Source organism: Vicia villosa, linkage group LG1 (assembly GCF_029867415.1).
Source record: "Vicia villosa cultivar HV-30 ecotype Madison, WI linkage group LG1, Vvil1.0, whole genome shotgun sequence".
In the NCBI taxonomy this organism is placed as follows: Eukaryota; Viridiplantae; Streptophyta; class Magnoliopsida; order Fabales; family Fabaceae; genus Vicia; species Vicia villosa.
The window spans coordinates 121,040,324-121,056,596 of record NC_081180.1 but is presented as its reverse complement, the minus strand read 5'-3'; the positions used below and the strand labels follow the sequence as shown (position 1 = coordinate 121,056,596).

The 16,273-nt window shown below is 35.2% G+C and overlaps 1 protein-coding gene and 1 long non-coding RNA gene across 2 annotated transcripts; one reads left to right on the top strand and one right to left on the bottom strand.

Moving 5' to 3' along the window:
- Positions 1 to 5,788: 5,788 nt before the first annotated feature.
- On the top strand, positions 5,789 to 8,775 carry LOC131644027 (uncharacterized). Its single transcript, XM_058914411.1, has 4 exons — positions 5,789 to 6,361; positions 6,450 to 7,910; positions 7,993 to 8,248; positions 8,345 to 8,775. The coding sequence occupies exons 1-4, from the start codon at positions 6,301 to 6,303 to the stop codon at positions 8,532 to 8,534; spliced, it is 1,968 nt and encodes a 655-aa protein (XP_058770394.1). The 5' UTR covers positions 5,789 to 6,300; the 3' UTR covers positions 8,535 to 8,775.
- Positions 8,776 to 14,864: 6,089 nt separating this feature from the next.
- LOC131615737 (uncharacterized) lies at positions 14,865 to 15,951 on the bottom strand. Its single transcript, XR_009287915.1, has 4 exons — positions 15,858 to 15,951; positions 15,600 to 15,761; positions 15,275 to 15,373; positions 14,865 to 14,973 (listed from the first exon to the last, which is right to left on the bottom strand). It is a non-coding gene; the product is annotated as an uncharacterized LOC131615737 (long non-coding RNA).
- Between the last annotated feature and the right edge of the window lie 322 nt (positions 15,952 to 16,273).

Here is a 16,273-nt window from a genome sequence, read left to right as displayed (position 1 = left end):
AAGGAAGTAAAATGAAATACAAAAATAAAATAAATAAATAAATAATAAAAGGGAAGAAAGTGCACTATCAATCCGAGAGTTGAAAGAATAAAAAATATAAATGGGCTTAAGGCCCTATTTCTAAAAAGAAAAGTAAGAAAAACAATAAACAAAAATAAACAAGACAAAATGAGCTATAAAATGGGGGTGCAATTAGAAAAATGCTCTAGGTCCAAAGAAGGGGGTCCCGCAGACTGAGAAATCAAGGGGGTCCCAAATTTGGTATCATTTCCGTAGCAATAAAAATAGAAGAAAAATTTTCCAATGAAATAGTAAAAATGTCATAACTTTCTCAATTTTTTATGGAACTAAGCAAACAAATAATAAAAATTCATCTAATTAATCTAACAAACAAGAATCTATGCTCAAAATCATATAATAAACAACAAAAATTTATGACAAAAAAAAAATGCAGCCACCCTCTTTTGATTTGATTTGGTCATAGCTTGCCCAATTTTTCATGGAATTAAGCAAACGAATAATGAAAATTCATCCACTCAATCTCACGAACAAGTATCTATGCTCAAAATAGAAAATAAACAACAAAATTTACAGAAGAAAAAAACAAAAATTAATTCACACTTAATCACTTTTGCTCATGGAGGCTCAAGAACACTTTAAACTTTTGATTTTGAATAAATGGATATTCCATGCAAAATGGTGATGATTAAGATACTAAATAAATGAAGTAAGAATAAAAATACAATTGAATTAAATAAATAACAAGCATTAGAGCCTACATAAAATAAAAATCAATAAAGAGAAGAAAGAAGTGACTTGAAAAAAAATGAAGAGAAAAATGAAGAGAGTTTTGTCTTAGTTTTGTAAGGGATTGGTGGTGAGATTTGTGAATGAGAATGCGTTTATTTATAGGCTCTAAAAAGGGTAAATAGTACAAAGCCGATTACATGGTTCAACAAATCAAATCAACATCATCTTAAAAGACTTAATCTAAAGAGACTTAGGTATTCATAATATAATTAGTCATATCTATGAGTTTAGAGAAATAATACATGAAAAGTGAGGTAGAATTTGATCTTCAATGGAATAAAACCTTTATTCCTAAGCTCCTCGAACGCTCTTGCTGTCAAATTCACTCTCCAAAAATTTTAACCCCTCAAATAAAATTGCTTAACGTAGTAGTTCTAATGTGATGTCGTTTGTGTCTAGTATTGAATAAACTCAAGGGTTGGATTTTCGATGATCCCTACAATTGAGTATCATTATAGGGTTTGATCATTGGCTCAGATGACAGAGTAACATTTTTCTTTGTCGAATGGGACGACATTGTATGTGACAATATTTTTTCCTATAAGCCATTGAAGATAATGTTTTTGTTTTTTTCTAGGGAAAATAGACCTTGGGGCCCTACTTGGTGTGCCACTTATCCGAGTTAGATCAAGATGAGTGACTCTAGAGGATGGCGTACAAGCTAGTGGGTGATCTAGGTTGGAACTAGTAGGGTGGTACATCCAAACTCTATATAACTAATATTTGTAATAGAGTGCAAAGTGAGAAGTATTATGATAGAAGTGATATACTTGAAACTCTGATTTAAAGGCTTTATATGGTTATTTTTATGGATCCATGTGCTTGTAGCTGTTGCAGCCGATGATGGCTTGATCGTTTGAATGATCATAATAATTTTGATGATGACTCTGATGTTCGGTGAAGTCATGTTGGTTGATCTTTTGCTAGATCTTGTTGATCCCTAGTGATATCTCTCTAGTTGTCTTTGATAATATTGCTCATCTCGAAGTTATCTCAAGTCTCATCAAGGAGAAGATTCAAGAATCCAATGAAGTGCTAAAGTTAAAGGTAATGTAACAAGGATCTTAAAGCTTCAAAGTTGGGAAAGATAGAAAGTTTGAAAGCTTGTATGGTAGGATGTGCGCTTAATGTAGTGTCTGAGTAAACAGAATAATGTAAAAATGTTAGAGTAACTCATAAGTTACTAAGGAAACTCTCACACACTTACAAAATATTTTTGACGAACCTCTATTTTTTATAAAATCACTAAAAAAAATGTTTGCATATAGCTAATTCGTCACAAGCCCACATAATCAATTTTGAGTGAAAATTACACTGAATAATCGATTATCCAATATGCCTAGTCAATTATCTCAAGTGTAACACCTCATAATCAATTATTAGGATTGATAGTCAATTAGTAACAATACTATTGTAAAACTTTTCAATTTTACACTACATAATTGATTATCTATATAGCATAATCGATTATTAGCATTAGCAAGCCCATGAATTATTTTCCTTTTTGTGATACATTTTATTATATATAAGGAGGTCGCCTCCTCACTATTTCATACACCAGAATTCATTTTTAAATTATTCATCTCTCTTTTTAACCTCTCTCCTATGTATTTTTTTCTTTCACTAAAAATCGTTTTAGTGTCTTTGTGAGTAAAATACTTTTGGTGAGTTTTTAGTTGTACTGATGTTCAACTATTTTATCAAGAGCAAGATTCTCTTGAAGTCTCTCTTGGTTGGTTGGTGAGGTTGTCCTTGCAAAATCTTTGTTTGATTTTTGATATTAGATCTTGTTCTTGGTTCGTGAGCTTAGCCTGTGAGAATCTCCTTTTTATTTGAGAGATTAGCCTTGTAAAATCTCTTAGTCGATTGTAAGAAGTTCGTGAACTTAATCTAGGAAAAGCTTTAAAAAATTTTTAGTGAAACTCTAAAAAAATTTGTTAATTGAGGAGAGAAGTATGCCAAGAGATCAGTCGAACCTCTGTAAATTTTGATCTAATCTCTTTTATTTGTCTCTCTATTTATCTTTAGCTATTTACTTTCCTTTGCATTTCTATCTTTTTTATTTTTCTGGCATTATCTTTATTGTTAGCTATATTTAAGCAAATAATTCTTTTTAATAAATAATCTTAAAGTACTATGTAATTGTGAATTTTAAATCCCATAATCTTCTTTTATATTTAGAGTCATTTATTCATTGGTCTTATGAAAACTCGAATTATGAGAGATATCGTGAATATCATGGTCCTCCAAAATTCTTACCATTGTCAAATCCATTGTCCCCACCTCTCCCTCGTACCGACTCTTAATGATTAGTCTATGATGTTTGAATGTTGGAATGGGCTATTTAGTTCAGAACATAAATAAGCTAGAATCCCTTCCACTTAAAAAACACAAACAAAAACTATATATCAATTACTCCCTCCATCTCACAATAAGTGTCCTTTTTTCTATTTTTATTTGTCTCAAACTATTTGTCCATTTAGAATACTAATGTAATATTTAATATTTTTTTCCACTAACTTACCCTTATTCATTGTATTTTAATTCATTTAAGTACTCCACTACATATTATTAATAAGGTTATTTTAGTAAATGAGATTCATTTTATCATTGAAATTAACATAATTAATTATTTTTTTTAAAAGTGAAAATCTTAAAGAGGACACCTATTGTGAAACGAGAAAATATTTAATATGATGAAGTTTAAAAATATAAATGTTACATATATATTGCACGGTTTTTAGAGTGATTATAATAATTGATGAATAAATGAAGTCTTTACAACTATTTAATGATTCTAAAAAGTCGAGAGAATATTTAATATGAAGTATAAAAATCTAAATGTTACTTATGTATTGCACGGTTTTTAGAGTGATTATAATAATTGATGAATAAATGAAGTCTTTACAACTATTTAATGATTCTTAAAAGTCTTAGTTAATCAATACCCAAAGGTAGGGGTGTTTATTGGTTCGGGTAAATCCGAACCAAACTATAGTGTTTGGGTTGAATATTTTTTTTTGTTCGGGCAAGAACCGAACCAAACCAATAAAATCCAATGACAATCGGTTCAGGCATCGAATTTTCAATTTTCTACCCGCAAACCCAACCCAAACCAATCATAATTAATTATCGTGAAACTTACTACCAAGCATTCAACTTCAATAAGAAAAAAATAAAATGTTGTGTGTGGACAAGTTATGCTATTTTAATTTGTTATTAGAAAAATGATAGTGTAATATGATAAATGAACATAAAGTTATAAAACACATTCATTATCATATTAATTCAAGTGACTAGTTATAGATTCAAAAGTCTTAATCTTAGATATTTTTCTTGTTAAATATCTTTGAATCTATTAGAGAAAAATTTCAAGTATAATATTTAAATTTGAACACTATTAATATTATATTTTTTATAATATTATGAAAAATTAATTTTTGTAAATAAGTTATTTTTTAAAAATATTTTGCATTTTTTATCTACCCGATCAATCCAACCCAAACCAATCCGTTGTTTTTCGGATCGGTTCGGTTTGAGCTTTATCGCAAAAATTTATAAATTCAATTCAAACCAATCCATTTAATTTTAATCAATTTAGGTATCGAATTCTTTCAAAATCGAACCAAACCAACTCGCGAACACCCCTATTAAAAGTCGCCAAATACTTTGTATTATTCCTCTTTTTATTGTTTAGAGATTTACAAGGGACGCTTTTAGCATATACAATACATCACCCTTATCATCCGTGACTGTGCAATCACTTTCTATCTCTCTCTCTCTTAAGCTGCTTTGCCTTTGGCTAAAACCTAGTCAGACAGTACTTTTGACTTTGATTAAATTGAAACATATACAATGAAAAGGACCAATAAGATTATTTTCCACATGGTTTGTTTGTCCCACCCATGTTGTCGACATACCATATGCATTAAACAAGGCTTGCATATGACTAGACATTTACACTAGTACAATGCACAATTTGTGGAAAAGAAATTGCCAAGAACCAAAATAGATTTTTCGGTCCTACTTTGATGAATTTACCAAAAGAGATTTTTCGGTCCTACTTTGCGGAATTTTATCTCATGCAGTCATGCTATAGATTAATACAGTATCAATCTATTAGTAGTAAATTTCTCATTCACCTCACTAAAAAATTAACTTCAACTTAAGTGTTTTAGATTTTGTTTGCGAATTTGGAGAAAATAGAGAGGAGAGCTTTGAAATAAAGAAAAAATTGTGTGAAAAGAATAAAAAGATTTTGGGTAGGAGAGTTTGAGTTTATTCATAACACTAAAAATCTCATAAAATAGGAAGACTCAAAAATTGTATTGAAGGAGAATTTTGGAGGACTTACATACATTTTCCAAATATCTTTTACATTGTTATAATATTCTAAAAATTAAAAATTTAGTAATGATAATGACTCTTTTATCATTCTAAACAAAATCATTTTTTCAAAAAATGTCAAATATTTTTCTATATTTTTTTAAAATTTCATTCTCTTGAAGCCTTTCTCTCCCGTCCAAACTCGCAAACAAAACCTTAGAATATTTGCAAATGCAACAAATCATATGCAGAACTCTTAACACACTCATTCACGTTCAAGACCAGACATTTGAAACATGGAAATAAATGCAGGTGACTTGATAGCGGAAATCTAATAGCACGTGGCTCACTAAACCTTAAATCAAACTCTAATATCATGTTAAGAATTGTAGTTGAGTTGAACTCATTCTTATAAAACTGGATTATAAAGTGACGATTGTCCCCACTTATAAACACATGTTCAAATCATATATTATTCGATGTTTAATTTTTACGCCCAAGAAAACATATTTGATTTTGGCATAAATCTTAGCTCATCCACCAGCTTTAGATAGTTGGTAGAGATATAGATGCTCAAAAGTTCACAGTCAGTCCACACAATACCGCCTTACCTCATCCAAATTAAAGCAAAGCCATCATCTTTTTTTAATGTTCCCTTATCCCCTCTTTTACTTGCATCACTCAAAATCTCTCAACAATAGAGGTTTTCCAAAGTCATGCACTAAAATTGATAACTTACCTCTAACACATGGTTTGTGTAATAACCAGTATGGTATGGTATCCATAAGCAAAAGCCTTTAGTTAAGGAACACCAACCAAGAATCACATGTGCACAACTTCTAGTGAAGGATATGCATGTGTTCCAGTATTTATCATGCACATTCATTTTAAGGACTTAGTGATGCAATATAAAGCATATTCTCCATATTGTTATCCGACAAGATATTTTCTTTTTTCAAACAGATTCTTAATAACAAAGTAACACCCTTTATTTTCTTTATCATATCATTACAGCTTGCCCCTCTTTCTTTTTTGACACCTTTTTTCTCTCCTACCCACTCATCATCTTTATCTAAAGCTCTTCACTATGTCTTTAAAACACACCTCCTGTATGTATCAATCACACTGATATCCAAACCAGATCACTACACACTCTCTCTGATAATGGCCATGGAAGCTTCTTTCTACCTCTTTTTTCTCTCTTCTCTCTTAATTTCATGTTCTGGTAAATAATAATACTAACATATAGCACAAATTTTTCAGTTTTTTTTTGTTGCTCAGATTCTAATACTCTATTCTTTCACTCATTGCAGGATCTTTGGTAGGTTTTTCCTATCATGAGAGAGGAGACACATGGAAATCATTTCTTCAGCCGAGCAAAGTTTCTTCGTCTCAGATTCGAGTTTTCGTCACAGATCATAGAATTTCAAGCACTCTTACCAACTCAAACATGTTAGTTGATCTATACATAAGCAAAAGCCAAGTTGAAAATTTCATTACTTCAAAACCTTCAACAACTTCTGAACTAAAAGCTCAACTTGTGAATTTTCTTCCACGTTCAAACATCAAAAGCATCACTGTTAGCTGTGGAAGTGAGTGTTTACTCCAAAACGAGATACCTTTGATTATGCATTCTCTTAAATCAATCCATTCAATTATCAGAGATCTACACATAGGTAAGGAAGTAAAAGTCTTAGTAGCATTTCCACTTCAATTCTTAAGGAAGTTGAATCCATCACAAGAACATGGAATTCGTAAGCTACTTTCATTTATAGAGGAAACAAAATCGTCTGTGATGATAGAAGACAGCATTGATGGAGAATTAAGCGCGGAGGATCATTTTGTTCAAACTGTTATCGAGCGAGCCGCTCTTGCTGCTTCTGTTCTTCCTTGCAAAGATGCTTCTGTGATTCTAACAATCAAGAGTTCAGTTATACCAAGTTCAGTAGAATTAGCCGAATTTAGTAAAAGAGTATCGAAATATTTAGCAGCGAGAAGACCTATTGCGAAAAGAATAGCTGCATTATATGTAGAACTGCGTAAAACAGAAGATTTTTCAATGAAAGAGCTCAAAAGGGAAGAAGAGAAAGAAAATTTTCCATTGTCTAGAAGAGAGATCTTAAGCAAATTCCACAGAAGAAAAACTCTAGATAACACAAACAGTGCAACAAACACAGTTTACCCTACAAATCCAACACCAAATCCAACACCAGTGATCACACCCTCAGATACACCAACCATTATAGCGGTTCCTTCCACGAATCCTGTCACGATTTCCCCTACAAATCCGGCTGCAATGCCTGTAACAGTTCCTTCTACTACACCTGCCGTTCCTTCTACTCCACCTGCTGTTCCTTTACCTCCAACAAATCCAACCAATTCACCAGTTCCGGTATTCAATCCAGCTACAACGCCTTCAACAGTCCCAGGTGCACAACCAGTAACCAACCCGGTAACGTCTAATCCACCTCCATCGGGAAATGTTCCTGTTCCTGTCACAAACCCTCCTTCAAACACAAATGCTCCTTCCATTCAGGGACAGAGTTGGTGTGTGGCGAAATCAGGTGCTCCACAAGCCTCCCTTCAATCAGCATTGGATTATGCTTGTGGAATGGGTGCTGATTGTTCTCAGATACAGCAGGGTGGGGCTTGTTACAGTCCAGTCACTTTGCAGAGTCATGCTTCTTTTGCTTTCAATAGTTACTATCAAAAGAATCCAGCTCCAACAAGTTGCGACTTCGGAGGCGCTGCCACCTTGATCAACACAAATCCAAGTAAGATCTTAACATTTTCATAACCCTTGTTTTTCTTTATTTCACTCTCATGCTTCAAAATATTGATGACCATTTTTAATAGGTTCTGGTTCTTGCATTTTTCCATCATCATCGTCGTCGTCGTCGTCCTCAACACCGACGATATCATCCCCAACACCACCTACACAATCAACTTCAACTTCAATACCGCCACCAAGTCCAATAACAACTGCACCATCTATTACAACAATAGCTCCACCATCTATTCCAACAATAGCTCCACCATCAATTCAAACAGCTCCATCATCAATTCCAACGGCTCCACCAACATCTTCAGGATCAGGAACAGGCACTTTCGGGTAAGGGAGATGGCACGTTTTTCACTTTTAATAATTATATTGTTGCATCAATAAGCCTATACTTATTAAGGTTCTCTACAATGTTACCTTTTGTAGCTATGGTACCCCACCTTCAGTGTTAAATTCAAGCAGCCCAGATTCAGGTACAGTGCCAGATTTTGGGTCCGATAGCCCTCCTGTTGTAAACACAACGTCTGCCGCACACCCTCGAGCTCTAAAATCTTTTACTGGCTGCATAATTTTGATGATTCCATTTGTCACTGCCAGACTCAGCATGCTACCATAGTGTTCAGAAACAGGTTTTCCATTCAAATCATCATACTATTACTATAGACATTTGTTAGAGTTGCGTTGCAACATTACATGCTGCAGTGTTAAGGTCTATAGGTGCAGAAAGACAATAGGGTAACAAAGGAAGAGAAAAGTGTGTTCGTCCATGTGCTGCTTTCTTAGGTTGTACAATATATCATGGTAAATATTGGTCATGTAAATATATTTTGAGAGCTTAGTTAATTTTCTTTTGTTTCTTTTTCTGAGTTGATATAATTTGAGGTTCTATCAAGATTCAGATGGATAAAAGTTGTATCAAATGATGTGGTCTTCTTTAGACTGAGACAGGTGCTTCTATATGCACAAGACACCTACGGGTATCTTAATCCAATATCAGATGTTGATTCAAAAGTAAGAATTCATTGAATTATCAAGGGAAATAATGATAAAGCATCCATAGCTATCAGCTTTGAAAGCATATACATCACTAAATGGCTGGAATTTCATGATGTTTCTATGGATATGAGTGCGAACAAGGTCCACTAGTGATTAAAGCCAGCCTTGATTTCATTTTCTTGTGGTGATTTAGATGAATTGAGTTAACATGTAATGACCAACTTAGATTATCTAGCAAGTCAAGACAAATAATAATGATGGGATAAACGTCCTTTAAATTAAATATGTAAGTGCGCCTACATAGATTTGTTTTATAAAGACCACAGCAAAATTGAGTTTTGATCCTATGCTACTACATATTGCATAAGCTAATTACATGCATTGTTCAATTATGAAAGAAAATCTTAAGGGAATATGGTAGACCTAGATCTAGGACTTGTTCAAGCAATGCTAGCTAAACCTACTTTACTTTGACACAAAAGATTTTGAAAACATAAGGATCAAATCCAACTATACTGTAGTTTGTTAACAGACAATGCCAATATATGTTCATAAATTGTACTTGGTAAAAAAAACTTTATTAACAAAGAATGTGTTTACAATCATGAAGTTACTATGAATCACAATGTCCTTTGCAAACACCATTTAACCTTTTGATATCAAGTATTATTGCACAGAAATCATCCAATATGCTAAATTGTTAAACAGAACTTCAACAAGAAATGCAACATAGTTGCTAATAGTTTTTTGCAGTGTCGTTTTGTCAGAAGATCATGATTTGAAATCTTCTTCTTCAAATTCACCTTCTGCAAAATGTTTAAGATTCATTAAGTTTTAAGTTCCTCTATCAAATACTGAAATACATATATAGAAATGAAAGCTTTTATAGCAAGCTATTAAAAGACTGGTCATAAAACAAAAATGTGAGATATTGGATCGAACTCTAGTATTGTCGAAGGGTAGCTTCTTGGTTCGACAGTTCGACAGAGTTAAGCATGAAGTCGAAGGATTGTTCACATGCTGGTGTCGAAGTGTGCATGCTGTAGTCGAAGATGGGTCTAGCATGCAGATGTCGAAGATGCTAGGGTTGTTAGCATGTTAAATTAGGTTTTAGAGTTTAAACCCTAATTTGTTAAGTTAGCTTGTTTATTAAGTTGGCTTGTGTAATGGGCCTTGCTGAAAAAGCCCATTAGTTAGTATGTTAGGTTTTATTATAAATAGCATACTAGTCTCTCATCATTGCTAAGCTGCAAATCCTAATTTAGGGTGAGAGAGGTTATTTGTTATTCTTGTAAACTTGTAATCTTGTTTTAAGAGAAAGTGAAAGAATAGCAGTTATAACCAATTCTTGTGTTCCTCTTCTTCCTTGTCCTTTATTCTTCCTTGTTTTATACTTTGTTCTTGGCATTGAATTCACAACAAATTGGTGCGGTGAGCGTGGAGAAGATGCCTTCAACAAAGTATGAGATTGAAAAGTTCACCGGAGTGAATGATTTCGGTCTGTGGCGCTTGAAGATGAAAGCCCTACTGGTTCAGCAGGGTTGTTTGGAAGCGTTGAAGGGAGAGGCAGCCATGAATGCAGAATTGACGGCAGCGGAGAAGACAAATATGATCGAGAAAGCACACAGCGCAATTTTGTTGAGCCTTGGTGATAAGGTTCTCCGGCAGGTATCAAAGGAGACGACGGCATCAGGGTTATGGGTGAAACTTGAAAGTTTGTATATGACCAAATCGCTGGTAAATCGACTCTACCTGAAGCAAGCTTTGTATTCATTCAAGATGATTGAAGACAAAGTATTGGCTGAGCAGTTGGATATGTTCAACAAGCTGATTCTTGATCTTGAAAATATTGATGTGAAGATCGATGATGAAGATCAAGCGCTGTTACTATTGTGTTCTTTGCCTCGATCACATGCTCACTTCAAAGAAACTCTCCTGTATGGAAGGGAGTCCCTGACGTTTGAAGAAGTTCAATCAGCCTTGTACTCTAAGGACTTGAATGAACGAAAGGAGCATAAACCTTCGACTGTTGGCGAAGGTTTGGCCGTTAAAGGAAAACTCTTACGAAAGGATGGTAAGTTCGACAAGAAGAAAGGCAAAAGCCAGTCGAAGACTTACAGTGGCGAAGTATCTGGCATTCGATGCTACCATTGTAAGAAGGAGGGTCACACAAGAAAGGTGTGCCCTGAACGCTTGAAATATCATGGAGGTAAGGATAATGGCAACGCTGCCATTGTTCAAGATGATTTCGAATCATCTGATGTTCTTGTGGTTTCAAGCAGTGACTCTAAGAAGGAGTGGATTATGGATTCAGGTTGCACTTGGCACATGACTCCAAACAAAGACTTGTTCGAGGAATTATGTGATCAAGATGGTGGATCAGTATTGCTGGGAAACAACAAGGCTTGCAAGATTGCAGGTGTTGGATCTGTGAGATTCAAGCTCCATGATGAGTCAATAAGGTTGTTGACTGAAGTCAGGTATGTTCCTGATTTGAAGAGAAATCTGCTTTCTCTTGGTGAATTCGACAAGAAAGGATATGTTTTCCAAGGAGAGAAAAGTATCCTAAGAGTCATGAAGGGTTCGAAGGAAGTCTTGAGAGGCGTGAAGAAACAAGGCTTGTATACCCTTGAGGCTGAAGTTGTAAGTGGTTCGACAAATGTTGCATCCACGAAACCTTTGTCGAAAACAGAAATCTGGCACATGAGATTGGGCCATGTCAGTGAAAGGGGTCTGGTCGAATTAGGGAAACAAAATCTGCTTGGTGGAGACAAAATCGAAAAGCTGAAGTTTTGTGAACCCTGTGTACTTGGAAAATCTTGCAGAGTGAAGTTCAACAAAGGCAAACAAAGAACACATGGATCCCTTGATTACATCCATGCTGATCTTTGGGGGCCTGCAAGGTGTCCATCACATTCAGGAGCAAGGTATTTTCTATCCATAGTAGATGATTATTCCAGAAAATTATGGGTATTCATCCAGAAGACTAAGGATGAAACTTTTGAGAATTTCAAAAGTTGGAAGACTCTGGTTGAAAATCAGACTGGCAGAAAGGTCAAGAGGTTGAGAACCGACAATGGCCTTGAATTTTGCAATGAGGCATTCGACAGTTTTTGTGCTGCCTCTGGTATTGCAAGGCATAGAACTACTGCAGGTACTCCACAGCAAAATGGTTTGGCTGAAAGGTTTAATCGAACTATTTTGGAGAGAGTCAGATGCATGTTGACTAGTGCGGGGTTAACAAAGGTGTTCTGGGCTGAGGCTGTTTCGACAGCAACATATCTGATAAACAGATGTCCTTCGACAGCGTTAGATATGAAGACACCTGAAGAAGTTTGGTCGGGACATCCACCAGATCTCGACAAACTGAGAGTATTTGGCTGCGTAGCCTATGCTCACATTAGGCAAGACAAGGTCGAACCTAGAGCTCTGAAATGCATGTTCATGGGATACCCTGAAGGAGTCAAAGCTTATAGGCTATGGTGCCTAGAGCCAGGTCACAGGAGGTGTATCACCAGTCGAGATGTAGTTTTCAATGAAGATGAAATGGCTTTTAAGAAAACTGATGATGTTGGTCGAAATACAGAAACATCTGATGAAGAGCTGGAACAGGTAGAGATTCCTGTTGAGGTGGAGCATGTTGATGCTGAATTGCATATCCCAGATGAAGTCGAAGAAGAAGCAGAAGATGCTGAAGTTGAGGAAACTGACGATGACTACCTATTGTCGAGAGATAGGTCGAGAAGAGTCATCAAGCCACCTCAGAGACTTGGATATGCAGATCTTATAGCTTATGCCTTAATCTCTGCAAGTGAGGTTCTAGACGAAGAACCTAGAGACTATAAGGAAGTTATGAGGAGTCGAAATAAGACTGAATGGCTGAAGGCCATGGATGATGAGATGAAATCTCTTCATGATAATCATACTTGGGAACTGATCAAGAAACCTGTTGGGGCAAGGTTAGTCAGCTGTAAATGGATTTTCAAAGTTAAGGAAGGAATTGAAGGAGTGACGTCGAAAAGATACAAGGCAAGGTTAGTTGCAAGGGGTTTCACTCAGAAAGAAGGTGTCGACTTCAATGATGTGTTTTCTCCTGTTGTGAAGCATAGGTCCATTCGAATGTTGCTTGCCATGGTGGCACAGTTCGATCTTGAACTGGAACAAATGGATGTGAAGACTGCGTTCTTGTATGGTGATTTAGATGAAACGATCCTGATGAGGCAACCTGAAGGGTATGTCGAAAAGGGGAAGGAAGATTATGTGTGCGAGTTAAAGAGATCTTTGTATGGGCTGAAACAATCTCCTCGACAGTGGAATAGGAGATTCGACAAGTTCATGGCACGAATAAGTTTCATTAGAAGTCAGTTCGACCACTGCGTTTACTTCAGATTTCGACCTGGTAATTCATTTGTTATTTTGTTGCTTTATGTGGATGATATTCTCATAGCAAGCAACAGTGTCGAAGATGTGATGAGGGTGAAGGCTGAACTCAATAAGGAGTTCGATATGAAGGATCTGGGAGCTGCTTCCAGGATTCTTGGAATTGACATTCGAAGAGATAGAAAGAAGTCGAAGTTATGCCTATCTCAAGAGGCATATCTACGGAAGATTCTTGAAAAGTTTGGTATGTCGAATTCGAAGCCAGTTGTGACTCCAACAAACCCTCAATTCAAGCTGAGTATTGATCAGTGTCCCAGTACTGATGTCGAAAGAGCCTATATGAATAGCATTCCGTATGCTAATATAGTTGGTTCTTTGATGTATGCTATGGTTTGTACTAGACCCGACATAGCATACGCAGTAAGTCTTGTAAGCAGGTACATGGCGAATCCTGGAAAGGCTCACTGGCAAGCATTGAAGTGGATTTTAAGGTACATAAATGGATCTCTGAACAGAGTTCTAATTTATGGTGGAGCCTTGGGTGAAGATAGTAAAGCAGTAATAGAAGGATATGTCGACTCTGATTATGCAGGTTGTATGGATTCCAGAAAATCTATTTCTGGATATGTTTTCACTATGTTTGGCACTGCAATTAGTTGGAAAGCAACACTTCAGAAGGTTGTTGCTCTATCAACCACTGAAGCGGAGTATATTGCCCTAACTGAAGCTGTGAAAGAAGCATTGTGGCTTGAAGGTTTTGCGAAGGAGCTGAAACTTCAAGGTCAAGGTATCACTGTTAAATGTGATAGTCAAAGTGCAATACACCTGTCGAAGAATTCAGCCTATCATGAGCGAACTAAGCACATTGATGTGAGGCTGCATTTCGTCAGAGGAGTAATCGAGCGTGGAGAAGTCCAAGTGCTGAAGGTTTCGACTGAAGACAATGCTGCTGATATGATCACCAAGACATTGCCGAGTTGCAAGTTTTTCCACTGTATGCAGTTGATAAAGCTGCATGAAGAAAGCTAGTTTGTTCCTTGACGTTGTAGAGTTAGGTCCAAGGTGGAGATTTGTGAGATATTGGATCGAACTCTAGTATTGTCGAAGGGTAGCTTCTTGGTTCGACAGTTCGACAGAGTTAAGCATGAAGTCGAAGGATTGTTCACATGCTGGTGTCGAAGTGTGCATGCTGTAGTCGAAGATGGGTCTAGCATGCAGATGTCGAAGATGCTAGGGTTGTTAGCATGTTAAATTAGGTTTTAGTGTTTAAACCCTAATTTGTTAAGTTAGCTTGTTTATTAAGTTGGCTTGTGTAATGGGCCTTGCTGAAAAAGCCCATTAGTTAGTATGTTAGGTTTTATTATAAATAGCATACTAGTCTCTCATCATTGCTAAGCTGCAAATCCTAATTTAGGGTGAGAGAGGTTATTTGTTATTCTTGTAAACTTGTAATCTTGTTTTAAGAGAAAGTGAAAGAATAGCAGTTATAACTAATTCTTGTGTTCCTCTTCTTCCTTGTCCTTTATTCTTCCTTGTTTTATACTTTGTTCTTGGCATTGAATTCACAACAAAAAATAATCAAAGAAGTATCTTTGGTTACAAGTAAATGCAGTTTCAAAGTTCTAACCCCAAAGACGGGCAGCCTTCTCTGCTTCTTCATCCGCTACTTCGTTTTCGACCTTTAAATATTAAAAGAGAAACATATATGTTATGCTTGAGGCAAAAACATAAGAAATTGTAATCTAAAATCAAATAGACAAAAAGTTAATAGCTTATATTCAAGACTTGAACCAGTATTTCACCGGTGTTAGTGATCTCAAAATCAGTATTTTTCTATTCAAAATTGAACTAGATTTAGTTAGTCAAGCATGAGAAATACAAAATCATAACGGAAAGTATGATCAAAATTATTTTCAAGTAATGATCCACAAAGCAATCCTAAAAACTTAAACATTATAGACCAAGTTACTGAATAATTACCCCAATAATTCTTCGGATGTTGAATGAGCAGAAAGTTTCCTTCAACCTTGAAGCCTCCACCCATAAATCCCTTGAATACTGCTCAACTGGCTCAGAACCCTTAATATATTGTTCAGAAAAGAGAAATGTATTAAAAGTGAAAAAAAGCAATGGTAAATCTTAGCAATATCTAATAATTTTTGAACATAATAGAAGAAAAACATGTCTGTGATGGATAGAATTCTCAAATTATCATATAATTGTTTTTGAACGATTGGAATATGTTTCCATTTAATCAATATTCATATTTCAGCACTAAGCTATATATTATATAATTAGAACAAACCTGATTGATAAGAGTTTGCAAGTTTGATTCAACAATGATGCTATTATATCCTTTCATTTTAGCTTGATTCAGTCCTAGAATTTATGCGCGATAGTGAGCAGCATGATAGGTTAGATCATCTCCCATTAGATCATCTCCCAGTCCCTCGCGGAATCGAAAAAGCTATACCACGAAAATAAACACATGAAAGTAAGCTACATCTTGTAACTAAACAATCTAATATAAATATAATATGACTGGTTGCATAAATTTTGTTACCCGAGTCCTATTTTCATCCAGCAGGATAGCTGCTGCACCAGCTGGTCCAGGGTTGCCTTCCAATTCAGCACTGATTTGAAGGATGCAAGTACGCTGCACATAATTACATATTATTATACAAAGAATTCAGGTTCTTTAAGCAAATCCGCAAACGAAAATTACTAAAACGAAAATCATCATTAGGTCCAGGTTCTTTAAGCAATTCTGCAAACCAAAATTACTTAAAACTAATCATCACTTTATGCAATTTTATATTGAAAAAACTCCTAACCGTTTTACTCTGCACTTGTATATTCAAACAAGTGATCATTACTTTATGCAAACCAAGAATCCAAAAATCTAATCATTATGCATTGCATTGAAGAAATAATTACTAGCTTATAGCATAAACAAAGTTAGATCTTAATCAAAATCAA